The 27,820-nt window shown below is 41.5% G+C and overlaps 1 protein-coding gene across 3 annotated transcripts in view; it reads left to right on the forward strand.

The window, feature by feature from the left end:
• The first annotated feature begins 415 nt into the window (after positions 1–415).
• The window catches only part of TNKS (tankyrase), a 143,032-nt gene continuing 115,627 nt past the window's right edge, over positions 416–27,820 (forward strand). For 2 of the 3 annotated variants that reach the window (XM_054203424.1, XM_054203425.1), the window contains exons 1-2: positions 416–929; positions 12,268–12,492. In XM_054203424.1, coding sequence (XP_054059399.1) covers positions 431–929; positions 12,268–12,492 — 724 coding nt within the window. In that variant the 5' untranslated portion in view covers positions 416–430. Of the gene's footprint in view, positions 930–12,267; positions 12,493–13,692; positions 13,714–27,820 lie in introns of those variants that run through there. The other variant, XM_054203426.1, reaches the window with a different exon arrangement.

Genomic DNA, 27,820 nt, shown 5'->3' on the forward strand with positions numbered 1-27,820 from the left:
CTAAGCACCGATAGCTCCATCCTGCCGGGCCGCACTTCCCTCCCCGCTCCGCCCCTGACCACCGAACACGGCGGGGAGCCGGTGCCCGGGCAGGGCCGGCCCCGCCCCGGTCCCCGCCCACCCGCCCCGGTCCCCGCCCCCCGGTCCCCGGCCCGCCCCTGTCCCCGCCCACCCGTCCCCGGTCCCCGCCCACCGGTCCCCGCCGCACCCCGGCGGCCCCCAGGGGGCAGGCGCGAGCCGCTGCCCCTCCGTGGGGCCGGTCCCGCTGAGGCCGCGCCTCCGCCCCTGGCCCGCCGTAGGGCGTCACGTCCGGGCGCCGCGCGTTGGGATTGGCCGGGCGCGGGCGGAAGTGTGGGCGGGGGTTGCCGCCGTTGCCGCAGTGACGGGGTCCGGGAGGGAGGGGGGTGGCGCCGGAGGGGGGAGGGCGAAGATGGCGGCGCCGCGTCGCTCCCAGCACCACCATCATCATCACCCGCCGCCACCGCCCGGGCCGGCCTCGCCGCCGCCGGCCGCCGCCTCGCCGCCGCGCAGCCCCAGCCTGGCACCGGCCGACCTCGCCCCCGCCGCGCAGCGCCACAGCCTGGCCGGCCCTGAAGGCGAGGCTCCCCCCGAGGCGGAGCGGCCTCCGGCCCTGGAGTGCTCGGAGGGCACGGGCGCCGCCGCCCCGGGCCCGCCGCCGGGCTCGGTCAGCAGCTCCAGCAGTTCCTCCTCGTCCTCCTCCTCGTCCGCGTCGTCGTCTGTCGCGTCCAGCCCGGCGGCGGAGAGTCCCGAGGCGGCGGGCCCGGGCGCGGCCAGCGGGGCCTTCCGCGAGCTGCTGGAGGCCTGCCGCAATGGGGACGTGACGCGCGTGAAGCGCCTGGTGGACACGGGCAACGTGAACGCCAAGGACATGGCCGGCCGCAAGTCCACGCCGCTCCACTTCGCCGCCGGTGGGTACCGGGACCGGGGAGGGGCCGGGGTCGGTCCGGCCGCCCGTTCCCGGTGAGGGCAGTGTCAGCGAGCGCCTCGGGACAGGGAGGGCACCGCGCCCGACCCAGCTGCCCGGAAGGAGCATCCCTGGCTTCGGGGAGCGGAGCTCCAGCTTCTCGGGGGCCGGGAGAACTGGGGCCGAAGCTGGGGGGAGGCGTGTGAGCGCACTTCCCCGGCGGCGTTTCGCTGCAGACTGGGGAGACGGCTGTTAAATCTCCTTCTTTTTTCCCCGGCATAAAATGGAAGAAGATCCCCCCTTTGGGTGAAACGAGTGGGAGAGGAGATCCCGGAGGCGTAAGGGTGGCTGTGTGATCTAAAAGTACAGACGTTTTTCCTCTGTATTTGACACATAGGCTGCAAACTTGTGCGTGTGTGCTTAGGAAGTGAGAAACTGGAATTTGGGACAAAGTCGGCTTGAAGTTAAGGGTTTCATGTGTATTGTAGTAGCTCTTGAAAGTCTATGTGATTCATGTAGACTTGACGGGAAGCAAAGTTGATGCCTTGTGTGACTCTTTTTTCCTTTTATTTGGCCATAGCTGTTGATTTATCTCTGCGTTTCTTGTGGTCTTAGCAGGCTGGGGAAGGATGTGAAGTAGAACAACTGAACTTGATCAGAAGTTACAGATGTGTGTCCAGGAGAGAATACGCCTCTTAGTGCAGAGAAGAGATGTCAGTGTGATCAGAAATAACGTCGTAAAAGCTGTTAACAGTGAGATCCAACAGCTTACGTTAACTGGAAGTAAACATTACTTTCTAGGATGTATAGCTATTACAGGTTAGCGTACTCTGTAGAGAGAACATTCTGTACTGGGGGCATAGGGCATGTGAAGCTCAGGATAAAAGTAAAATGAGGAAGATGTTTTAAATCATCAGCCCTAACTTAGGACTTGCACAATTGCTATGTCTGTGGTCAGGCTGAGGGCTTTCTGACATGTCCTACAGTGTTACGGGACTGGACTTTATGTAGTAAGGGACACAGATCTTGTCTGAGCTTTAAGTGCTGCACTAGTACACATAAATTACAATAATTAACAAGGCTGTATTGAGTAGTTGGTATTTAAATGCTGGCATATGGCTCTAAAGTGCTGTGTTGAAATTGCTAATGAATGTTTTATGGCACAGCGTTGCCTAGAATTCTGAATAATGGTGTTCAATTTATCAGTCAGATAATACTCACTGAGATTGTATGGGTTTGTTTTAATTTTCAAAGTACAAGTGGTATTTCACGATGGAACTTTTGGTCCTGAGCTGTTTCCTTTCCATCCTTCTCTGATCCCTGAACTCTACCAGTAAAGTGTGACCTTATGCAAGTGGAGTTTAAAACACAGTGCGCTTCTGCAGTACAGAGACAGACTTAATTTTAGTGAGCCCTGGAACATAACGCTGGTACAACTACATGTGTGCATGTGAAGTTGTTAATGTTTTGGAAAGCTCTTCTCGAGTCCGCTCTGCTTGTTTTGGATTCAGACTTAAAATTAGACCTTGCTGCTTCCCCTTAAACTCTGATCTCAAGTTGTAACTTCAGTGCTAGTACAAACTCTAGTGCTGAAGCTGTAGTTGTAACTTCTACTTTGATTAGAGAAGAAATGGACAAAACTTGCTTAAGGGGATAAGGCTTTGAAAGTCGACAGTGTCAATAAGATGTTACCGTAATAGCACTGGAAGGTGCTTTCTTGTAGCATGAGGAAAACAGCAGATGAAGTTTTCATACCTAACAAATTCCTGTAGCTATCATCCTAGATTTAGAGACTTTCCTTAGCTACCATACATATTTTATCTCAAATCAGTGCAGTATGTCTAGTCCAAATGGATTTCTCATGTTTGTACGTATTAGGTGTATTTCTTATTACGGAGATCTTGGGGTCCTGCATTTTGGAAGGGCCTGTAAGCACATTGTTTGGATGCAACTGATCTTATGCAGTATGTATCTGTGAGCGATGCAGTTTGTTGATTTGATTTCCTTCTCCTTTCTGGGCAAGAGGAGAAATAAAACTTGTTTGCTTATGAGCATAGGAGTCTACTGTGTATATGAAGCTGTGTATATGAAGCATAATGGCTCATGCTTTATGAGCCATACCTAAGTATGAGTTCTGTGGCCTTCACTGGGGGAACAGGAGTTGGAGGGTGCAATATGCAGTGTTTTAAACTGCTTATTTCAAACCTTTTGAAGCTAAACTCTTAAATCACGAGAGAGAATTCCATTTCTGATCTTGTGATTTATGATAGAGGAATTCTTCTTCTAATTTCTTATTCACCAATTTTGGAGGTAGCTGGATTTCCCTCCTCCCCTCCTTCCCCCGGATACTTGACTTCTCCTTACTCTGTCTGGTTTTCTCGGATGTCCTTTTTGGCTGCAATGCCAGGCAGTTAAGTTACTTTTACTGTAATAGGGAAGGACAACTTCCCTAGTTCTAGTTTTTTGTCAAAAGCACTAAGTTCAGGTTTTGTTAAGCTTTGTGAGGTTTCTAGTTTCAAAATCACCTTTATCTCCTTTCTTATGGCAGAAGGAAGATAAAATGGGTGACTTCTGAGAGCACTCGGAATCCTTAGCATATATGTAAGCTGGGGATAAGGTGAGAACTGAAATCTCTGTAATCAATTATTTAAAAAGCTGAGGATAGATCTTAATCTGTCTAGACACTGGAGTCATCTGTCCATTATCCACTTCCAAATAAAGTGTGCACAGGCACATCAAGTTGAAGCAACAGTGTTATCCAGATTTTCTTTATCTGGGATATCTGAATTGTCAATTGATCTGAATGAAGGGAAATCAGTTCTTCAGCTCTGTGCTGAAATGTCAGCTAGTGTGCTGAATAAATCTGACTTGCTTTGGTTAGCTATCAATAAGGCACAAATTAATATTTAGGCCATACCAGGGTGATAGAGAGTTCATCCTCTAACTGGACCGTTACTCTGTCAGAGCCTCTCTTGAAATCCTGAATGTTTTTCAGGATGTGTGGTGTTCAGCTTTTCCTTTCCAAGTGATTTGAGGGATTCTTCTGTAGAAGTACACGTTTGGAAAGAGGAAAGCTTGGTGGGATCTTGACTGCTGTGTGGACTGCAGGATATTTGGGTCTCTGGTACCAGCGTAGGCTGTGGATTTTGTCCAGCAACATCCAAGAATCAGAGTAAGAAGCAGATTCTAAAGATTTGAAAGTGATTGAGTGACTTCAAAACACAAAAAAGAAGTTAAGTGGAGGTATTAATGTATTCATATCTCTTGCATGCATTTTTTTCAATGAAAATTAGCTTGCTTATAATTAAAAAAAATTTTAAAAGCAGCTGTGCTAGGCACGAACAAAGGTATGTTTGGCTCAAGGTTTTAACTCTGCTAGTGGCTAAAAGCAGATGTCTAGGGTACGCTTGCCCTCTTTGTACTTGATACTTCTCTGACTATTCTTAGTGCAGTTTGTAGCTCAGCAACTATTTGAGCAAGACCCTGTTTTTACGTGGGTTTCTCATCCTGTGGTAAGGAGTTCCACTGAACAATTGGAGTGTTAACTGGTATTAAAAGTAACTTGCTTCCTCTTGTATTTTCCACCATCTTCATTGGAATATCCTGTGTTCTGCTTAATGGTTCTCATCTTCAAACTGCGTTGAATGAGACAAACTATTCTACTCCCTTGCCTTTCCATTGCACTTCTTTGATCTAGAGATGTGTTACCCCTTTCCCTTGAGAAGGATCTTAATTGTCATTGTTGATTTCACCAGATTATGAACATCTTTACTGTGTTATATGCCCATCACTAGTTGAAAAATTTTGTTATGCCTGTGCTGTCTGTTCTTGTAAACTGGCTTGGTAATCCTGTTTTTGGTGATGATGTTGTAACAGAGTTGACAAAATGCGTTTTTATTCAGCTTAACCAAAGGAGCTGGTTGTTCAGCATGTATGTGAGAGGTAGATTTTTTTTTTTCCCCCCCCCTTTGGGGAGTGCTGTTGACTTGGTTTTTTAATGGGTGCATGATTTCAGTCCATGTGATAATGTATCACATTTAGGTATGCTTTGCATGGGGTAGAGTGGGACTTTACTCTCAGCGTACATATTTTCCATATTTTCTGTGAATTGTTATGTAGTTGAGGTTGGGGAGGCTGTATTGGTCCATTGTGTTTGAAGCAGATTGCCAGGGGATGCTTTCATGGCTCATTTTTGTGTGTCATCCTCCACTTACAGCACTCACATACCAAGGTTGGCTTTCTAAGACTCTTTCTACCTTTAATATGCCTAGATAGGGAGGACTCCTGTGACCTTTTGTCTGAAATCCCAGCTTTTTCCTAGAGCCAGCAAGAATTTCTAGGAACTGGTTTGGTAATGGACTTGCTTTTTCCCTTCTGAAACAAAGTTTAGCCTTACAAAAGGATATATATGTATTTGCTGCTGACACCTTGATTCATATGGTTAGGCCATGCCTTACTGGTAAATCATTAGTAATGGCGCCTCTTTCAGAAATAACTAGGTGGATGAACCTGATAGAAATAAGCTGAGTCCTAGCTAATTTCTTCAAATAGCCACAGTCATAGGCTTGTCCAGTTCCACACCCATTTAATGAGAAGTTTAACTTTTTTTTTCTAATCATGAAGTTACCCCCTCAAGTTCTTAAGCAACACATTCTTTTAGCTTTACAGTTATTCTCTTTCTATCATTTAACCCAAGGATAAAGAGAATACTATTAGTAATTGCTGAACTGTGGCTCAATGCCCACTTCTGTAATGAGGAAGAGGTAAAGGTTTCCAGAGTGGCTTTTGGAAGGTATGGAGTTAGGATCACAGACTGGAGTGCTCTTGTTGATATCAGCCCAAAATCAGGTTTGGAGAAACCTGATTTAGGGTGACTTGTTAGAGCATCAGTAATATTCCTTGTTTTCTTTCTGCTTGCATCTATAGTAATGGCAAAAAGCTGTTTGGGGAAAGTAGTCTTCTGTAAGTATGCTTTTTGAAATCACTAGTGATAACTGTTGGAAATACTAATATTTTTATGAAGGCTAACATATATAACTATTAATTGGGAAATTTCTGGAGCACACAACTTTAATACTGAAGGCAAAGGGATCTCACTTGGGTTGGAAAATAGTCAGTGGTCAGAGTTTAAGAGGAGAGCTGATCAAATTGATTTGTCGACTAGCAAGCTGTTAGTCATAAAAATGCAAGCTTCCTCAACATGTGTGAGATAAGCACTTGAGGAGGTAGAACTAATATAACTGGCTACTGAGTGTTCCTTGAGGGAAAGGGGCAACAAGTAGTTGGCAACTTATGATGCACTTCCACTCTGTGCAGAGACACCTGAATTGACCACTCCACTTCATGGTGCAATGTACAACAGGTTAGCTTAAATTGCTCTGGAAAGCCTTGCTTGAGATACCATTCTTAAACTACTCTGACTCATTTTGTTGCGGTTGTCTGATACATCCTTGCCAAGGAAGACATGTCTGACCTTACTCAAACAGTTGTTTGTATAGTGAAGTCACTGATTAATTCTGCCTTGTCCAACTTAAAGCAGGGGTAATAACAATTTTCAGCTGGGTTCATATGCACAGAATGAAGAGTGCAGATTGTGTAGTCAATTAGGAAATGTCCTGGCAGCCTTACAGACTCAGAGCCTGTAGAATGCAGACTTTTTAATGTAAAAAGAAAAATTGATAAATTACCGGCCTTGACTTTGAAATTATTTCTTTTATGTTTTTATAGCATTTGTAGTACGTGAACTCTGCTAATGTCACAAGCATATTACTTCCTAGGAAGTTTCAGTTTGCTTTGACTGGTAACTTACTCTCTTGAATGCTCTTGCGATACTTTGTACAATGTATTGATCTCGTTCCCATTTAAAATCCTTTGAAGGAATTTACAAGAGGATATAAATGCAAAATCTCAGACCTTTGGTAATACTGAACCAGGTGCCCTTTTTCACAGTGTGAAGGCTCTTTAGTTTACTTAGTTAAATCACTCAGTTTAACTGTGTTCTGCCTAGTGAAGTGGGAGAAGTGCTGGTGGCTTTTGGAAGAGCTGTCTTGGGGGGAAAAAAATCTAGTTTTGGAATGTGCAGTACTAAAGCAAAGAGACGTGCAATGACTTAGCTTGAACTTCTTCCATCCTTTGCTTACAGTTTAAAACCATTCTCAAAAGGTCGTGTGTCTCTAAGATGTGTGCCTCTCCACTTCAACGGCTTGTATTCTCATATGAGCTATGTTTAGTGCTCTAACAAGTGGGATTACATTTAGTAAGAGCATCTTTCCTGCTTTGCCTAAGATCACAGTAAAACCTGTAGGTATGCTTAATTATTATTATACACTTTTGTAAAATTTAACTCCTTTTGGAGTCAGTGTGTTAAAAGCAAGCAGGTGAAAGGAGGAGGAAAAATGCCTAGTGAAAGTTGTAAGTCTTCCATGTGATAACTTAAACTCTTCACATAACAGCAGCTTTGCAGAGGTTGGAATTGGCGTTTGGAGGAGTTCATGCTATGTTGTGATCAAGTGACATTAACTGGGCAGTGGATGAAACTGTACAGCTGTACTTAAACTGATCAAACCGACTACTTGATGTGTTGTACTCACTGGGGAAAGCATTCTTCCATTTCTAGTGGGAAATCCATGTATTTATTTGGTTTTTTTACTAAACTTTCTGAAAATGAGTCTTGAAATTGGGCAACCAATTATGTGGCTTCTGTGAGTGTTAGTAATTAAATGTCTGTAAACTGTTACCCTGAGAAAACTGAACGCAGGTTTAATATGGAAGCCCTAATGGGAGCGCATAACAGAAGGTATCAACTGATGTGCCTGTTGCTTTCCTTGTATCGCCTCCCTCATCAGTTATTCAACCTGTTCACTCTGTTACCTCTTGTTACTTAGGTTCAATGCCACGAGAAGAGATGGGACAAGACAAGCTTGTGGGCTGTGAGCAGGGTGTGAAGGGGGAGTAGTACAGATCTTGGCAGCAGTAGTAAGCATTTGGTGGTGTCTCTGCGTGCTGCCTTGTCTTAGGGCATTTAAAAGTTTTATTTAGCTTAATTTTCAAGCTGCCAGTTTACTACCTACAACTTTTTTTTCCTCATTTTCAGCCTAAAGTGACAGGTATAAATTGGAAAAAAGGCAAGAATACATCACTGGCAAAGAACTAGTTAAGTGGTGTTTTCTTTCAGTTGTCTGCCTGTCTCTTGATTTATGTAAAGCTATCATAGCTATGTCCATCTCCTGGCTTTCGCCAAGCCTTAGTCTTCAGTTGTTTCTGTGAGATGACTGGAGAAATGAAGAGCCTGTCAATTGCTCTGAATTTTTGCATTTTCTTTGGTTTGACTGATGAGTGTTTCACCCTTGAATTTAGGGTGTTCTCTTGCTACTGCTTTTTTTATAATGGGATTACTGCTTCCTTTCTCTCCTGGGCAATATGTTTTCCGAGGTAGTGTGACTTGCCTGAAACTTCTAAATTGTGTGAAGAAGCTAAAATCGATGCAAAGCTTGTGCATTTTACCTGTGTGAAATAGCCCAGGCTAATAAGGGACTCTGCCTATGAACGTGCTCTGTGAGCTGGCAGGTGAATCTCATCAAAACAACTTGCATGCTGGGCCTTTAAATGTGACTCTCCTCCATGCTTACCCTGGCTTTGGATGTTTTCTTTAGGAACCTTCTATTTTATTGTGTTTTGGGATCATTGATTAGAGGTACTTTCTCAGGAAGGCTTCCATAGGCTTTGTAAATTAACGTTGCACTGGAAATATGCAAGAGTATGATATTTTTTTAAAGTCATCTTAAAGATGACTTTACGTATGACATTTTAAAGTCATCGGTTTCCTCAGTTTCAACCGAATTATATGTGCTTCATCTGTCACAAATGGCTTGGCATGAGTCTGTTGTTTTTTTACAAAAGGTGACCTTGATACTGCAGGAGTTTCAGTAATTACAACTGCTTTGTCAGATTGGGTTGTGTGATCATTTTAAAGACTTTCTGGCACTTTGTCTATTCAAGTTCTTACAGGTTTGCCTGTGGTGCTGGTAAGGCAAGCTGTTCCCTTAATTGGTTACTTTTTCTCTGAAAGATGGGTGGTCTGGTAGGATAAAATCACGGTAACCTTTACTGTGCTTTTTGAGGACTGAACAGAAGAGCTAATTCACCAAAAACTGTAAAGTGTTTAATGCTGGCATTTCCAAAGATACCTTTGGATGACCCTACATCCAGCATTACCTTGAAGAAGTATGTGTGTAGTCCTGAAAATCACAACACTGAACAATTTGAAAAGGAATCTGGGTTTTCAGGCACCGTCAGGTTGTTTTTCCTCAAGAGATAAGAAATGTGTGTAAAGCAAATGCTCATGCAGTTTCAGCATAATTTTTAGTAGTTCAGTCTATAAAAACAAAAGGCTAATAAAATCTGTTGATTTACTGTTTACCTGAAAGCATCCTTTTCTAATTCTTGTCTTGCTTAATTTTCCTTTGACAGTCAAATGAACGATATAAACATGGGAACCTTGAGGACTTGCTTCTTGGTATTTATGCCTCAGGCCTGTTAGCTTTGCTGTGGGACCAGATACCCTTTGTTTGCTGTTGTACCCACTAAGTTGTCATTTTCTATTTGAAGTCTCACAGGTGATGTTCCTGGACTATTTTATAACAGAAACAAACAAAAAAAAATCAGTTTTTTTGCTAGAAGCTGCAATGATCTACAGTGGCCTTGCTGACAGCTCAGTTAAGAAAAACATGTCTTCTGCTAACATTTTTGTCATGATAAATAAGTATCACTTTTAATAATACCAGTTTTGATTTGTATGTTTCCATTTCTGTGGTGTAATTTCTAATGTGAAGTGATCAGTATATAATGTACCAGAAAGCTTTGACTCATCTGCAGCGATGGACTAAAATTGGATTGCGGAGTGGGGTGCCAGTCCGGTTGTGGGCCCCTCCCTGCAGCTGATATGGCTCAGCAGCTTGTGGAGCAGCTGCTGAACTGCTGTTTATCCCCATGTATTAAAGAAAACATGCTTTGGTATCTGCTCGGTGTGCTAACTTGTAATTCATAGTGGTCCAGCATCTGTGCTGCAAGCAGCTGAGGGCTCTGTGCAGTGGGGATGGGGGAATCCTTACAGCTATGCAAAAGTAACCAGGCTGTACTTGTTAACTGGAGCCTTTGGGCTACGTTACCAGGCAGGATTAACCAAGGTGTGAACTGCTACAGTCTGTACTACCTGTGAGTATCTGTGTGCATATCCATGATGGCTTCCCCAGACTGGTCTTCCACCTGCTTGCTTGTGTCTCATAGAAGAATACTTATTTAGGCAGAAATTAAGATATTGCTAAACTGTCATCAAAACTCTCAAACCATGATAAACCTCAGTAAAGGGGCTTTTTGCTTTGGCCCTGCCTGCCTTAACCATAGTATTAGTCAGCGTCTAGAAAACTTCTGTCCTTGAAGAAAGGGTGTTGAAGGACTCAGTGCTTCACTTAGGAGACTGTAAATTCCTGCCGAATGGCTAGCGTGCAGCTTCACTGAAAGCTGGATGTCGAGTTAGAACGTTAGCCTTAACTGGATAAGCTAGTGTGGATGCAAAGCTGCTAGACCTGGCTTACAGATCTCACCGTATGGACTGTGGGGGGAAGGCCATGTTAATTCTGCACCATAAGTCTGCATAGGTGTAACTAGTGCACTACTCTGGCAAAAAGGAGCCTTAACTCATTGAAATGCAGGTCCTGTCTGGGGACTGCAGCTCTGGGGTATAACGTTCCAGTTTGAGAAGTCTTTGTGCATGAGTTGTTGCCTGCCACAGAGGTTGCTGACTTCTGAGAATCATTTCTGTCACTGTTTTAGCAGCATTTTGCTGCAGCTGAGTTACATGGTCACCTGGGGGAGAACTGACAGGTTCTTTGTTGCTTCCCTTGAGCTTTGTGTTTGCCTTCTAGAAGGGAAATAATATCTTTAGTTATGTTTTCGATCCATGATCTGTGAAGTTAATATAGTCTATATGCTGCCAGTTAGCACCACTGTGATGGAATTTCACTTGCTGCAGAATTTAATTCAGCTGTTTCATAAGCATAGTTCATATACGTGGGATTCTTCATACTTAAGCTGGTTGGTATCCATGATTACCAGAAGACACAATAACTCCTGAAGTGACAGTCTTTTAAAAACTCCAGTGGTACTGCTTTTAGCCCCGAGGTTTGTAAGAAATGCAATGCAACCTTTGAGATGCAACTTCATACAAAAATGAACACTTCTGTTTTAGTTCAAACTGTCCCTCTTGGGCCTGATGCCTGATTTTTGTTTCTGTCCTGTAAGGCAGTGGTCTCCAAAGTGGAGTGTGCAAGATACTTCATTGGGGCACAGGAAGAAAAATGTATTTTGTACAATTAATAAATGTAAAAGAAATTTTATTTAATCTTTGTCTCAGCTTCTTTAAATTTATATTTTTGTGTATGTTTATAATCTGTAATAATATAGTAGTGCATGTATATATTTATAAATGTACATATAATGGGGGGTATGCTCAAAAAATACTTTACTGATAGGGGTGCACAATCAAAAAAAGTTTGGAGGCTGCTGCTCTAAGGCATTTGGGGCAATAGGAAGCACATACAGGCACTAGAACCTTTCCAGGTTTGTCAGAGGCTGGCATGGTGATGAAGGATTTTGAAGCGTGTTAGTTTAATGATGCTGGCTTTACGGTGATGTTTTTTCCTGGCCATAATGGAGGCTGTGTTCCTAGGCTGGGGCCTTCCTGAGGTTTTATTTCCCAGCTGAGGTCTCAGTTCCACTTATAGATGATTTCTTAGTCTCTCTGTATCAGTTTGTCAGTTGGAGGTAGTCAGGCTTTTTGAAAAAGAGCAAGAATGTAGTTTGGGTTGAAATAAGGTTGTTCTGCTTCAGCACTGACATTGTCTCTCAGTGTCTATTAACCTATTGTAGGTCCTCTCCAAGAGAAAGACCTATATCAAGAGATAGTATGTAAGACACTTGTTTTAAGTACATACATATTATACTAAATTTTTAAAATTAATAAAAAAAACTTCTCTTGAAAAAGAATGGCAAGCCTATTGTAGAACCTCCTTGTGAGATAGAGTAACAGCCAGTCTGGCTGATTATAATACAACACTGTATTATAATCTGTATCATTACACCCTGTCATGAGTGTAAGCGCATCTACCAACTGTTTTTTGAGCAGGTGAATATAGTTTCACTTTATGGTGAAATGGACCAAAAAGTAGAAGAGGGACATGAATAATATCGTTTGATGCCTGTACACTGAACTAAGAGTGAACAGTTTTAAATATTAAATCATGTTGTTTTACCAGACGAATGAACAGAAATATGTTCTCTTACAGGTTTTGGAAGGAAGGATGTTGTAGAGCATTTGCTACAGACAGGAGCCAACGTTCATGCTCGTGACGACGGAGGGCTGATACCCCTTCACAATGCCTGCTCTTTTGGTCATGCTGAAGTGGTTAGTCTGTTACTGTGTCAAGGGGCAGACCCAAATGCTAGAGACAATTGGAACTACACTCCTTTGCATGAAGCTGCTATCAAGGGGAAGATAGATGTGTGTATTGGTAAGAGTCTGTCTTTTCTTATATTGAAACTGTACCAGATATGTTTTGTGCAGTTGTAATTGTTTATGTGCTGGACTTAAGGTGAAAGATACCACTTGTTCTTAAAAGCTAACTTCTTTTAAACCAGCAGGTAGGTATAGTGATAGTCATTTAAGACAAATTTTTTAATGTTATATAATGCAAACTTTGCTAAACTTGCATCTAAAAAACTAACATGAGGAGGCTGGGTAAAGTCTCCTCCTCTGTTAAATTACAATAGTCAAAATCTGAAGATGGAAGTTTGTCTTTCTTCATCGCTCTTGAGAAAACTAGATTTACTAGGTATACAGTCTTTGCTTTTTGGGCTGCTCTAGATGTCGTCTTAGTGGTTAGGAAGATGGTTAACCATTCATTCCATACAGTATGGGGAAACATCTCATTAGTCCTTTAGAGCTTTCAAATACAAGTTACAGGACACCATTGTTCAGAGTGGTTATATATCTTCAGTGTGTGTGCTGTAGCCTGGAGCCAAAGCAATTTCAGATGAAATCGAACACTTCAATAATTTTAAATATATCTAGAACATATAAAGAACTTTTTAGTCAAAACGTTTTTTAACTTTTATGTTTTTTCTCAGCATACTTAGTATTACTTTTTTTCTAAGTGGGAACTTCTATTTTTATTTTTTATGCTCAGATCAGTTCCTTGAACTTATTTATCAATTCTGGTTCTTCTCACATCTACTAACTTGAATAAAATGGTCTGCTCAACATTGTGTATTTTATCAAATGTGGAAAGGAAAGCTTGATTATTTTTTTTTTTTTGGAACCGCAGTTAAGATCATGAACGTGAGTATTGTTCTTAAGTTATCCAGATAACAAGACACAATGTTCAGAATTTCAGATAATGTCTATTTGCTTAAAGACTTATTACGTAAAATCCCTGCAGAGACAGCTGCAAAACCTACAGGACAAGTTCTTGCATTAGCTTTATTGCATTATGTCATTACATTTAAAAAAAAACAAAACAAAACCAAACAAACCCAACCAACCAAAAATTGAGGGAAAGAAAATTGGAGGAAACCTCCAATAAAATTTTTTTTACTCTTTCTTCTTTTTCCAAGGGATGTGGTGGACTTCATTCATTTCATCTCTGTGCGCGAGCTAAAACATATGGAGAATATTCTCAGAAGTTACTGAGTATGGTATGCAGCAGTACTGTGGGAAGAGATACACTGATATAGTAGGTCCTAGTAACAGACTATTGTGACAATGGTGAATGGAAAAGTAAGATTAATTCCAGTCAGTAACTGGAGTTTTGTATGTGACTTAAAGGAAGTAATTTGATCTGTTCATTGCTGGACTCTGCCTGGCTTTGTCAACTGCTGACAGAAAATACCAATTAAATGGGAGAAGGTTGATGGTAAAAGACTCCTTTACACCTGTAAAGAAGGACTGGGTTTGTTTGCTTTGGAAAAGATTTGTCTTGCTCAATCTTTTAAAACCTTGTTATAAAGCAGAAGGGGTTACAGCAGAACACCTTTGCATTCTTACGTGATAAGATGAAAGATTGTTGCAACAGAATACTTTATGATTTTGGGGGGCAGCATGGGTGGTGTAGCTTTAGGTGGTTTGTCTAAAGACTCTCTGGTCCTCTTTGGAGGAGACTGGGCATGTCAGATCAAGGTGGCAGGCAGATTATGTGGTACATCAATTTTGATGTACAATACTGGCAGTAATTTGAGATTATTTAGATCTAACTTTCAAAGAACTGATGATACCTTTAAAGAAGTTGTGGCCTTGGTGCAAGCAAGTACAGAATCAAGTTTATGGCTTGTATTACACGAACTTCTTTATGTGTTCCATGCACAGATTAGATCTATGATTCTAAAAGTTAGCTGTTAGACTAAGGGGATGATCCATATATGTAAAATATTCAGCACATGGTACTGGTCAAATCCCAAAGCTCTTCTGCTCTCTGCTGCAGTTGTAGGGTTCCTTGGAAGCACTGGGCAGGGCTGCAGGACTAGATGCAGTTCTCCTTGCAAAGCTACTTGCAAGCAGATTGGAGTCTGGTAATTTTTTTTTTTTTAACTTATTTTATTTAAAACAAGCAAGTATGATGCTGTTGTGCTCAGTTTAGTTATGGATATCCATGTATGTTGTACTTTAATTAGATATTTGATCTGTCAACGCAAGAGTTATTATTGAAGGCAGCGTCACAAGTCACTATATTTAGTATGTGCCATAGCATGATGCTTCTTTGGGATTTAGTTGATTCCATAAAACTGCTAGGACATGGTTATAGACAAAGAAGTCTATTTCTTGTTTGCAGTGAGTTTGTTTGCAATTTATATCTAGTGGGCAAACATGTTTTGCTGTCTTTAGCAAGCTCCTGTTTCTTTTCAGTAGTTTTATCTACAATTTTTATATTAAATCTTCAAAGACCTTAAAAAAAGTCTTTTGAGGGAACACATTATACACAGGGATAATGGAACAATGGTTGCTTAGGGCACAAATTCTGACTAGGAATACTTAAATAGCTTTGTAGAATATATGGTACAGTACTGCTATTTACACCTTAAGTGTAGACTATTACAGATATGATGGATGGAATTGGCCTGTAAAAAATAATGTGAAAAACACATTCTTAGAGTGTTCCTTTTTAAACAACCAAGACATGCTTTTTAAAAAGCATTAATTGAAGAATTGTTTCTGGAAGTCCTGGCATAACCTAGAATTTATTGCTGAACTTAGATATCTGTCTGAAAACCAATAGACTGTGTAGGAATTAGTCATCTAGCCACATTTTTGGCTACCTGTTCTTGGCATCTTCTTCCAAATGATGTAATGGGATAGAATTTTCCAGTTTATGTTCTCTCTTTCCCTTCTTCTGTGCTACCCCATTCTGCATCTTTTCTTTATCATGTCTGGTATAGAACACTAGTTCTTTTGGCTGCTTTACAGGTGAAAAATGGACAGAGTGGTAATTGATGAGAGTGCAGAGTTGCAGCACATTCATGAATAATGATTTTCCAGAGGAAAACTCAAGGCATTGAAGTGGAGTGGGAAGACCAGCAAAAGTTAGGTAGTGATTGCACTGCAACTATAGAATGGTCTTGTGTCTAGTACTGGCCTTGGAATGGAGTGTGCTTATTTGTGCTATACATACCATAAGTGCTCAGCTGTACAATGGAGTTTGGCTAACAGGTACCAACCCTGCCACTGGGAAGCTTATGCGGAAGTACAAAGTGTACATGAACTGATGAAAACTCATGAGACTATGCACAAACTCCAGGAAACTGTAAGGTAGCAAATGACTCATATGATTTCTTGTGCTTCTGTTTTACAGGTTGCATATTACAGTGATAGGACAGTGTAGGAGCTTAAAGGGACAGAATGCATATGTGCTGAATTTGGGAGGAATATGGACTGTAGCTCTTTTAGGTGGCAGTTGCTTTTGTGTCCTGGGACTGGAAGCGTAGGAGATCTTGGAGGATAGTAAGCACTGCTCAGCTGGTTTGCTGACCATCTCTTACAATATATTTAGTCACTACGGATTTGCTTAGTTGCTAAGTAATTGAATCCATTTGAAAGCGTTGTTTGCTATATGTAATCAATTTTTGGACTAAATGTATTGAAGCTTTAAAGCCAATTGTTAGATAGTGTTCTCTGGTATTTATGGCTTCTAGGATTGCTTTATCTGTCAGGAAGATGCATTTTCATTGTCTGTGAACTGCTTCTAGAGCTAATGAAAAGTCATTTTGTTCCTCAGTGTCGTATTTGCTCATGGAATAATGAATGAATGGTGAACACTGCAAAGTGTGTTTGGAGGAATGTTGCGAAGTCAGGGTGGTGACTGTTCTGCTGGTTGGACTGGGGAGAAAGGATGATCTATTTTTTCATCTGAAAGTCTATACTGCGGTCAGACCAAAGATCCATGTAGCTCACTTTTCTTCCAACAATGACATGTAGCAGATGCTCAGAGACTGTGAATGGTTTGAGTGTACCATCCTTTCTCATGGCAATCAGCAATTTAGGAACCTGATAAAGTAGAGGCTGCATCTGGACTGTGCATGGCCATCGGTATACAAAATTCTTGGAAGATAGATCTAATAGCTTCTTAAATGCTGCTATACTTTTGGCTTTGAAGATGTTCTGTGACAAGAGAATTTTGTGATTTAATAGTCTTGCAGGATGAAAACAACCCTTCCTTTTCTTTAAAACATTATTCTTGATGACTTTTATTGCAGGCCATTCAGGAATCTTCTGAGAAATAGTGAACATAGTGAACAGTCATTTCTATTTGCAGTCTGCATGTCCTTCGTGATTTTATAGTAGGCCTCTATCTTTTCTTCCCTCAAATGTCTCTTTTCCAAGCCGTAAAATGTAGTCTTCTGGTATTTTTGTCTTTTTCTCCCCCTCCCGCTCCCCCCACCCCCCCAAGGGTGAAAGGTTGGTGTGGAGAGTACAGACATCAAAACTGGGTGTAGTAGATTTATAGGGTAACTTAATGTTCTTTCTGGTTTGGTTTTCTGGTTGCTGAGCACTGAATGGGAGTAGCTCCAAGGTATTTCCTGAGTGGTAACAGCTCTATTAAAACTGTGTTTGTGCAACACACAATTTTTTTTGTTAAAAAAACTGGGCTAAAAATAACTGTACAGAAACTTTGCTTAGGCAGTCTGTCCAGGCTTGCTTTGCTTTCCACTGTGTATGTTTCTGCAGAGCCTGTAGTTGTTCCTGCAGAGACTTTTTTTTTTTTTTTAGGTGGATCTCCAGTTAAGTGTTGTGAGAACACTTAACTGGAGTTAGTTAAGTGTTCTAGCCTAGAAGTGACCTCAGGTGTCATACACCTGCCTAGTTTTTAAGGGCATTCTTCACAAACATGCAAACCCTGAGCATCTTTTATGGTGATGCCATGATTTATGGATCTGAACATACAGGGTACTTTAGTAATTTTAGGGAAATAAAAAAGCTAGCTACTGAAAAGCACCCTTCAACACTGTACAAAACTGTAAAAGTTTTTTTTTTAAATTACTTTTAGTCCATCCAGTGCTAAGGATCCATCAGGAATTCTTTAATATGACATTAGACCAATGTTTTTACTGGCTTCTTCTGGGCTAGTTATAAAACTTCCTGCAAAGATGAATTTACTGTCTCAGTGCTATGAAGTGATCTGTAATGGTAGTGTCAAGAGGCATTTGTCTCTCTTTTTGATGAGAGAACTTCTGTGGAAGATGATTTTTTTTCCATTACCCTTTCTGCAGTTGAAAGACGGAGCAAGCAAGCAAACTAAAACTTTTTTAAGCTAGCAGGTTTTCCAACATACAGGTCCTGCCCTTAACATAGGGATCACTTTATTTAAATGTCTCTCTCTTAACATGTCAAAACATTGCTCACCCTGCTGTGCTTCCTCATGACTGGGGAAGGAAAAGAATTCATTAGCTGTTATCTTCTGCTATTACCTATCTTTAGGCTGAAATACGTGGAAGGAATATGATGTGACCCTGTCTTGCAGGGCACATAAACCTTCTGTCATGATTTAAAAAAAAATTATCTACGAAAGGTACTTCATGGATAGAACTTAGTGCACGGTAAACCTTAAAGCAACTGTAGAAATAGTAATTTGCTCAATCATTGAACTGCTCATCTATTTGGTCACCTTGCAAAGAAGGCACATACAAAAAAGAGTGAAATTATTACAATTTATGATAGTTTTGAGATTTCAGAATGCTTAAAGCATTTTGCATTCCAAGCAGAGGAGCTGTCTTGCTCTAAAACTTAGAGCTGTGTCTGATTTTACTACCTGAAAAATAAAAAAAAATCACAGGAAGTGCTATCAAAGAGCAAAATTGTGCAGTTTCGGGGGGTGCAGAGTGGGGCGGGGTGAGGTGTGGGGGGGGACACTTTAGCATCTTAACTGAAAAATGATTACAATGACTATAGATTTAGCTGCTGGATTGATGGAAGCCTGTAAGAAGACTAGTAGCTTCTTAATAAGTATTAGAGGAGGATATTGGTAACCGAGGTACATTGGGAGCTGGTTATGCATGTTGTTTGTTGGAGACATGTACTGAATTCCCAAAGACTGTCTTGGAGATCTGGTGTTCTAGAAGGAAGCTTAGATTCCAAGAGGCATCCCAGGAATCTGGTATTCGGAGGCTTGTAAAATCATTGGAAAATTCTGTCAAGTGAGTACTTCCACATATTTTTTTGTAAACAGTTTAACTAACTGTTGCTGCTTTTTATATCGGAAGATTCTTAAATATTGTTAATATTCCTGCTTTGACTTGTATTTGAACTTTCTTAAGCTGCAGGACAGTCTAAAGAACTTTAGGCTGTTCTTGTGTACCAGAAATGTGAGTTTTGTTCCATTAGGAGGACACAATCCTTACAGTGGGGGAGATATCCTGTCTGTTGCCTGCAGTTAACATTGACATACAAAGCGAAGGTACCTTGTGGTTTGATATGCTTAAGGCCATCTGGTCCTGATTGACAGCGTCTATCTATTATCTGTCCAGATATGCAAAATAAGAATCCTGGCTATTCTTAATAAAACTTATTACTCAGATTCTTACAGATCAAAGCCAAATCTGTTGTTGTGGAAGCAGACTCATCAGGCTGTTCAGGTTATGAATTCTTTTCGTCTTTTTCTGCTCTGTGAGTTACAGCATGTGTATGGAACCCTGCTTCTTTGAGTAGCAAATGATTTTAAATTCTGTGCGTACACAATGGCTCAAAGACCTAATATGCTTAAGTCTACTTATACTGTTTCTTCATGGGGTCTTTCTCAAATGAAGCTTGCACAACAGCAACCGTAGGTTGAAAATTCCGTGTTTTAGATTGAGTGGAAGAATGCATTTGCTTTCTCACTGGAGTTCTTGTTCATGGTTTTAAATGGTTTCACGTCCTCTAACCACTTGTTTGAGCTATGTCAGCTTCTAAATGTCAGTATTCACAGAACTGAGAGCTTCTTGGGCTGAATCTTACTATGTTTCCCACTGTGTAAGTCTAGTTCAGGCTAACCTTATTGCAAGGGATCTGAGAATAAGGCCGCCTTCTCTCCGAGCTGGTGGGGGTGGAGGAACCCATGATTGAAATCATACATTGGTAATTTGGAGGCATTGTAATACTGTTGTCATAGTAACAATGGACTGGAGTGTGAGACAACAGGGCTTTTGTCAAAAGCAACTACAGAAAATGGTTTGTGACACTCTACCATGGCATATACAACTGCAGTGCTCCCTGGTGGACTTTGGCAAAAGGACAGGAAGGAACTGGGTTAACAATTTCTGTATGTGAAGGATACCTCTTCAGTACGTGACGTCTGTGTGCAGGCAGGTCTGTTAATGTGGCGTAGTCTACAGGAGCTATTGCTATGGGAAAAGGTGCCAGAGTAAGATGGGGTTGTTTGCTGTAAAGGCTTCAGGGAATCCTTTCTGCTGACACTTTGCATCTGCGCGCATGTAGCTATGATTGATGCTTTATGAAGAAAATCCTCTGTGAGCAGTGTCAGTTACCCATGTGTGCCTGACAAAGGTCTCGGCATGCTAGGAGCCTTGAAATGAGTGGATCATTGACTCAAGGTGGAAATGCCCTACCACAACATTTTTGTGAGAGGACCAAGCATTGAGCTGGAATAATCATGAAGTTATATCCTCTTCAGAAACAAAATCAACAGTAAACTTGATAGCAGAGAGGATAATGCTTTGTAGAAATAGAGTAAAAATGAGCCTTACTTCAGGTGAGGAAGACTTGTCTGTAGGATTTTGCCAATAAAATGACTTCTTGTTTCCATATCTGGAACTAGTGGTGCTCAAGGCTTGTAAAATCTGTTGTGTTACTGTGTTGCTTATGGTCCTTAAGGGGTATTGTTTATATTATGGTATTTGTATTGCTAAAAGTTGACTGAAATTCAACTTCATGAAGACAGGTTGAAAAGGATTGCCTTGTCTGAGGTTTCATACACTGTGTATATTCGGCAAGCCGTCTGTCTTTCTGTTAGGTTTGAACTGTATCTGTGGGTTTTAGACTTTTTCCCAGTTCTATTTCTTTTTTCCTGAAATTCAGGTTTAAAGAAATTAGTCTTTTTGCCTTGTTTGGCTGCTTGGCACAGCAGAATCTGTGGAGGACAAGAAAAGAGTAATTTATTTTATGATGTTTCTTTACAAGTGTTGATTAAATCAGAGTCTGGTCACTTGCAGCAAAGGAGATGGTATGATAATATGCAAAACACTGTTGGAAAACTTGCTGTAAGGCATTTATGGGAAGTAAGGTCTTCAAAAGTACTGATGTTAACTATTAGCAAATTGAGAGGGGGGGAAGAGGAAGTTGCATATTATCCAAACAGAGTAATGGAACAGATACTGCTCTTCCAGACACTGAAACTGCTTTCAGGTGTCCAACACCAGTTTACAGTGGCTTCCTAAATATCTTGCAGAAATACTTAATCTTATGGGACTATGCCTCCAATTACTGTAGCACTATCTGCTTATAGCTTCTCAGAGGAACCATGTGGTCTTAATGCAGTTCATATGTGGTTTAAAAACAATGTCTAGATACATATGTAGCCATTAAGGCCTAAATGAGTGGGGCCAATTCTAGCTGAATTCTCAGATGTTTTCTTAGTCTAATGGTAAACATTGATTAAGGTATTACTGTAGGATATAAAGGTCTTGCTTGTAAAAATGTGCAGGCAATTAAGTATTTGTCATAGAGTGAGCAAAGAAAGGTGTCTCTCTCTTAATGATTTGGTCTTTCTGCAGTGCAAAGCAAGTGTACAAAATTAACTACAGGTGATTGAAGCCTACTGAAAATACTGTGTGCTTGCCTCTTGTTCTGTGTGGTCCTCACTTCAATCTTTCATCCAACTAGGGCTTGTGATGAACATAGACTCCCATGCTCCAGTAATTCATTGTTTTTCCATGTTCATGCAAATGTACCATACTTCTTAGACACAGTGATTCCTTTCTAGAAAATGCTGAAGTGTTTGATGTGAATCCTGCTGTTCATGCAGCTGTGTGTAGTCTTTATGTTTTGCTGATGTCTTGTCCAAGCAAGCAGAACTGAGTAATTTCTTAGTTAAGCACTGTGCTCTTGACCTAGCGGTTGTATTGGATACTGAACTCGTATGACAAGGGAGCCAAAAGGAACTGGATGCCACGGTTTGTTTTTATTTTCTTGTTTGGGGTGATACAAGGATGGTGCAGGACACAGGTGTGACCGAGGAGAGGAACCCACTCAGACTGATCTAATGTGCATGCTTCCCTAGCATGAGACCTGCAATAGTGATGATATCTTACCTGACAGATTGTGGGATTTTTGCAGTGTAGAATATTTGCTTGTTGAGGACCTAATGCTGAATAGGATAAGACTTGCACTGCTCTGTATCAACAGAGCCTGGCAGTGAGCAGTTCTGGGACTGGAGAACAAACGGATATAGCTCTGACCTTTAAGAATAGAAAGCAACGTGACTGTTCTATGTAATAAAGTGGTCTAAGGTAGTGGCTGGGGAAGGTTCCTGAGACTGGTACATGTAGTACTGCTAGCTAGTCAACTGTTAGTAGAGTTCTAAATCTGCTTGAATTTAATGTATTCTTAGATTCCTGATGTTTATTTAAGAAACAGAATTTTTGGGAATACCCATGTCTTCTGGCCAACCTGTAGCTTTAGCTACAATTTCAGGGACTGATCAACTTGGTATCGCTAAGATTTCATGTAGTTCTTATTTCTTAAATATTTGGTAACTGTTGTGGACTAATGAGTTTGCAAAATTAGCACAAGGTTCAAGTTTTATGCAAAATACGCAAAAGTTATTTGGCATGTTGGTGTTTTTTTAATCTTAAGAGTTCCAGCTCTTAACCCCACCACATTGTTAGTGTGTGTTCCATAGGGTGTGTGACTATGATACTATCCCCAAGTTGCATACTGTTGAAAGCTGGTAGGCACTGAAGTTCACCTCTGGAAAAGGCTGTGCTCTTGGATTGTGACTGTTGTTTTGTTTGGTGTTTTGGTGGTTGTGTGTGTGTTTTTTGTTGTGTTGTTTTCTTTTTCTTCCCCCCCCACCCCCTTTCCCTTGTGCTCACCTCACTGAATGGTGGGTTGAAAGCTTGTGCTAGGGTTTGAATCTCTTAAATGCATATTCCTCTGGTGCTAGAAAGAGAAACTGTTTTTGATTGTGCATGCACCCTTTCTGTTTCAGAAAAACGGTAGATCCAGGACAGATTCGAAGAAACTTTTAAGACCTCCTCAGGTTATGTTACTTCCTGGGTGTTAGATTTTAGTGCACTGGCAAATAATGTGTTCTGATAGCCACATAGCTAATGTCACATGCAATCTATCACCTGACTTCCACCAGGATTTTTTTTCCTCCCAAAATTCACCTGGAATAAATGGTTAATGTATGCAGGAATTGGTCTTTGGTTTCTCTTAACTCTCCTTAGTTATTTTTCCTCTTAGGATGCTACTTGTTGACCTGATTTGCCTTGATGGCTGCTTTTGCTTTTCAAGAACACTGAAAGAAGGGCTCTTAATCTGTCAAGTGGGATATAAGGGTTACAGCTGACACTTATTCGAATAAAATTTGAAGTAGAAAGGTGAGTTTGTTCAGAGAAAAGTGAAATTGGGACCGAGCAATAAAGACTTGTCCTTAAAGCAGCTTTCAGCTTGGGATATAGATGAAAACGTAAATTGCTTGGACAGTAGAGCAGCAGTTAAGATTTCTAGCTGTTCAATAAATAGCATACTAAAACAAATGCTTAGAAACTAAGTAGCTGCAGAAGTGTTGCTTTCAAGGAAAACTGGCATGATTTAGGTGTGGCATAGTGAGGCCTCAACCATCTAAAATGGGCTTAAATGTTTAGGTTTTGTTGGTTTTTGGTGTTTGGGTTTTTTTAAAGCTTTTTTGGTTAAAGGGTCTTCTATTCCATTTTGCACACTAACAACATATGTGTTCCAGCTGACTACTACTTGAACACACTTAGGTGTGATTTTTAAGCACCTGTGTGAAATGGGCACAAACTGAAACATGGGAGGTTCCTTCTGAACATCAGGAAACACTTTTTACTGCGAGGGTGACCAATCACCAGCACAGGTTGCCCAGAGAGGTTGTGGAGTCTCCTTTCTTGGAGATATTGAAAAGCCATCTGGACACAGTCCTGGGTTGTAGGTGGCCCAGCTTCAGCAGGGGGTTTGTTGCAGGTGATCTACAGAGGTCCCTTCAACCTCGACCATTCTGTGATTCTGTGAAAAAGGAGTGCATGGGAATGGCTGCAAATAAATGGGATTGAATAAGTGCTTAGTGTACTGTCTCTTACTGCTTGTTAACTCAAAGAAAGTCTGTGGTGGGGTTGTTGGGTTTTCTTGGTGGTATGCGGGTTCTTTTGGTTTTGGTGGGGTTTTTTGTTGTTGTTTTTTTTAACTTAAGTGAAGCTTCTAGAGTTCTTACATTTTGCAGCTTCATCATGGAAGCCCCAAAGCCTCCTTTACACTACACAACTTTTGGTGTGGATTGTGTGCTTGGGGAGGAGAGATCTGGAATGACAGAGCCATCTCTTGCATGATGCAAAAAAACCCCCGAACAAACAAAAAACCGCAGTGGCACTAAGGTTTTGAGGTTGTTCTCTGGAAGACTGCATTCTACATAATCTGCATAGACCTTTGTTTTCTCGTTGTTAGCTAAAATGGAAAATTTTAACTTGAAAAGTATTCCATCCAAAAAAGGAAACAGGAATATTTACTTCATTAAGAACAGGCCACATCAAGGCTTTAAATTGCTGTTCATGTAGGCTGAGCAATCTACCAGCTCTGGCTCTTTCTCTGAGGGCAGAAGGATATTATCAGCCTGCTGTGCTGCCTACAGCCTCTGGAACTTTCTGCTTGTTCTCTCTCCCTATGCGTATTTAATCACTGGTAGGCAGAAGGGGCATACCAGGGAGTGATTTTGTAGTGCTTCCTACATACAGAAAACTTAATCATAATTAAGATGCACCTACTTATGGGGAAACAGTTGTGGGCAGTCACTGAGGGAGGAGGGAGCCTTTTAAAAAGGTATCTTCTTGCCCTGCTGGAAGAGCTCTGACTGTTGCGATAGCGCTTGTTGTTTTGGTTGTCTGGTTCAGATCCTTTTCCCCTGCCCTACATTGATTAGAGAAATCTGATCTCTGGAACACCTAGTGCAAACTTAATTCTAGAATACATTGAAGTATTGTGCAGTGCATTGGGAAGTGAGGTTTATGGTATGTATATACAGACCAGGAATAAGGCTGTCTTGCTAAGAGGTTGAAATGTCAGTGAGCAAAGTCTAAAATCGCTTCTGGTGAAAACAATGAGAAGGCTGAGACAGAAGGGTCTTTATGAAAATTTAGAGCTTGCATGAAAATAGGATAAAGTCCTCTTTAAGTGATGCTTCGTAATACTCTTTTTGTCTAGATGCTTTTTCTCCACTCAAATGAAAAAAAGTTGGTACTGGGAGACCTTGTTCATGCTGCTGCTTTGATGATTTCTGATTGCTGCCTTGAAGCCTGTTTCTGTGAATTGTTCACCAAAGTCGAAGGAAAGTCTGACCTCTAAGCATTTCCATTTCGTGTTTTACTGGGTCTCTGCCGAATTTGGTAGTTGCATCCTGTTACTGTAGGAATGTTCTGCAGCATATGAATAAACGAGAAATTGCCTTTTAAAGAGCAGATCTGTGTCAAGTAAGTGAGATGTTTGATATGGCTGTCGTCTGTCCCTGATGGACCAAATGGTCATTTGAGCCATGAAGCAAGAAGTGCCTCTGCTAGAAACCATCTTCCAAGCTGTCTGCATGTATAGTCTCCTGGCAAGGTAATAGAAACATGCAAGCAGGTGCTATGATTTTATCTAGATTAAGTCACATTTGGCTAAAGTACCACTTCTTTGCTAGAGGTGGCTTTCTTTTACATAGAAACAACAATTTAAGGCCATGTGTCCATATCGTTTTTAAAACTGTGTATCTCCAGGACCTGGCCTGCAGAATTACAATCATAAAAAGGTTTGGGTTGGAAGGGACCTTTAGAGATGATGTTGTTCAACTCCCCTGGCGTGGGCAGGGATAGCTTTCACTAGATCAGGTTGCTCAAAGCCCTATCCAGCCTGACCTTGAACACTTCCAGGGATGGGCATCCACAACTTCTTTAGGCAACCTGTTCCAGCCTTCCACAAGTTCAGGTAGATGACATCTGTAGCTTTTCATTTGACTGATGCAATCATTCTATTGTAAAAGGCTACCAAATTAATCAGGCATGATTTGCCTTTAGCATCTCTAATCAGCTCCCTGTATTCCATGTGTTTTGACATGTCTTCCACGAGGATCTGTTCCGTGACCTTGCTGGGCATGGAGGTGAGGCTGACTGGTTGGTAGTTCTAAGAGCCCTCCTTTTTACCCTGTTTAAAAATGGGTGTGATGTTTCCCTTTGTCCAGTCACTCGGGATTTGCCCAACTGCCATGACTTTTTGAATATGATTGAGAATGGCTTGGCATTCTCAATCAGCCAATTCCCTCAGGACCCTGAGATACGACTTGCTGAGTCCTATGGACTTATGTATGTTCAGTTTCCTCAGGTGGTCTTGAACCTGATCTTGGCTTACAATGGGAGTGGTGTCATTCTGCAGTCCCTGCCTTGAGGTTCAGGGGCTTGAGAGATGTGGGAAGAGAGGCAAACTGAGGCAAAAAAATTGTTGAGTACCTCCGCCTTCTCCATATGGATTGTCAGTAGTCCTCATGTCTTATTTATAAAGGGGAGGTATGTTTTCTTTAATCTTTCTTTTCTAGCCAATGTTCCTGTAGAAGCCATTCTTATTATTTGCATCCTGTGCCAAATTCAGCTCCAGCTGTGCCTTGGCTTTCCCAGTTCCATTCCTACATACCGGGGCAGAATCCCTATACTCTTCCCAGGATACATGTCCCTGGTTCCATTGCCCATGCAGTTCCTTCCTACACTTTAGTTTGACCAGGAGGTCCTTTGTTAGCCAAGCTTGTCTCCTGCCTTCCTTGCTTAATTTCTTCCATGTGGGAATTGAAAGCTCTTGTGCTTTAAGAAAAGTGTCCTTTAAGAGCTGCCAGCCTTTGAGGAGCTGAGGGCAGTTTCCCAAGGGGTTCTATCCATTAATTCCTTAAACAACTGAAAGTTTGCTCTCCTAAAATTCAGAGTCCTGACTGTATTCTTCACCTGGCCTGTATCCCTCAAGATTGTGAGTTCCATCAGGGCATGACCACTGCAGCTCAGGCTGCCACCAACCTTGACACTCCTAATTAGTTCATCTGTGTTGGTAGGCAATGGGTCCAGTAATGCTATTCCTCTGGCTGTGCTCTCTGTCACCTGGATTAAGAAATTATCCTCAAAGCAGTCTAGGAGACTCTTGGCCTGCTTACAGCTTGCTGTGCAGCTTTTCCAGCAGATGTCGGGGTGACTGAAGTCCCCCAGCGGGATCAGAGCCTGTGAGTGTGATGCCTCCTGTAGTTGAAGTAAAAACTCTTCATCAACAAGTTTCCCTTAGTTGAGCAGCCTGTAGTAAACACCAGCTGTGAGGTTGCCTTTGTTGGCTTGGCCCCTAATTTTTACCAATAAGCTCTCATTGCTGTTTTTCGAAGGCAGCTCTATGGAGTCAATCTTTTTTTTTTTTTTTTTTTTTTTTTTTTTTTACAGAGGGGGCAACCGCCTGCTTCTCCTTCCTTGCCTGTCCTTTCTGAACAGTTTCTAGCCATAAATTGCAGCACTCCAGTTGTGTGAGCCTTCCCATCATGTTTCAATGATAGTGATTAGATTGTAGCTTTCTAGCTGCACAGTGGTTTCCAGCTCCTGTTTGCTACCCCTGCTGCGTGCATTGGTATAGAGTCATTTCAGTTGGCTCATTGACTGTGTCACCTTTTTAGAGGAACGTGCCCTAATTCCTTTGAGGCATTTCATAGGTATTTCCCTCTTGGTTCCTAATATATCAGCAGTCCCTGGCTTTTCTCTGTTGTTCAAAACTCCATCACTTTCCCCTGCTACTTGTATGCTGCTTTCTCCTGCTGTTGAAACTCTCATTTCTGCCTATGCTGTTGGAGACCACTGTTCTAATTCTCTTTACAATTTTTTTGTTTCAGCATAGTGGGGCCTAGTGTTGCTTTTATAAGCTTCTGTTCATCTACTTCATACTACTGCAGTCGGCATATTTGTTTCTTGCTCTGTCTGGCCCCAACAAAGAACAAAAGCAACATGCTGGTTCATTGGGACTAAAACCGTTGTCTGGGGTAATGGGAAACTGGGATGCCCTCAACAAGGGGAGTAGGGAAGGCAAAATGATGGGAAGTGCTTGGAGCCCACATTGACTCACCAGGACTTTGGCTG

This window comes from Rissa tridactyla, chromosome 5 (genome assembly GCF_028500815.1).
Source record: "Rissa tridactyla isolate bRisTri1 chromosome 5, bRisTri1.patW.cur.20221130, whole genome shotgun sequence".
In the NCBI taxonomy this organism is placed as follows: Eukaryota; Metazoa; Chordata; class Aves; order Charadriiformes; family Laridae; genus Rissa; species Rissa tridactyla.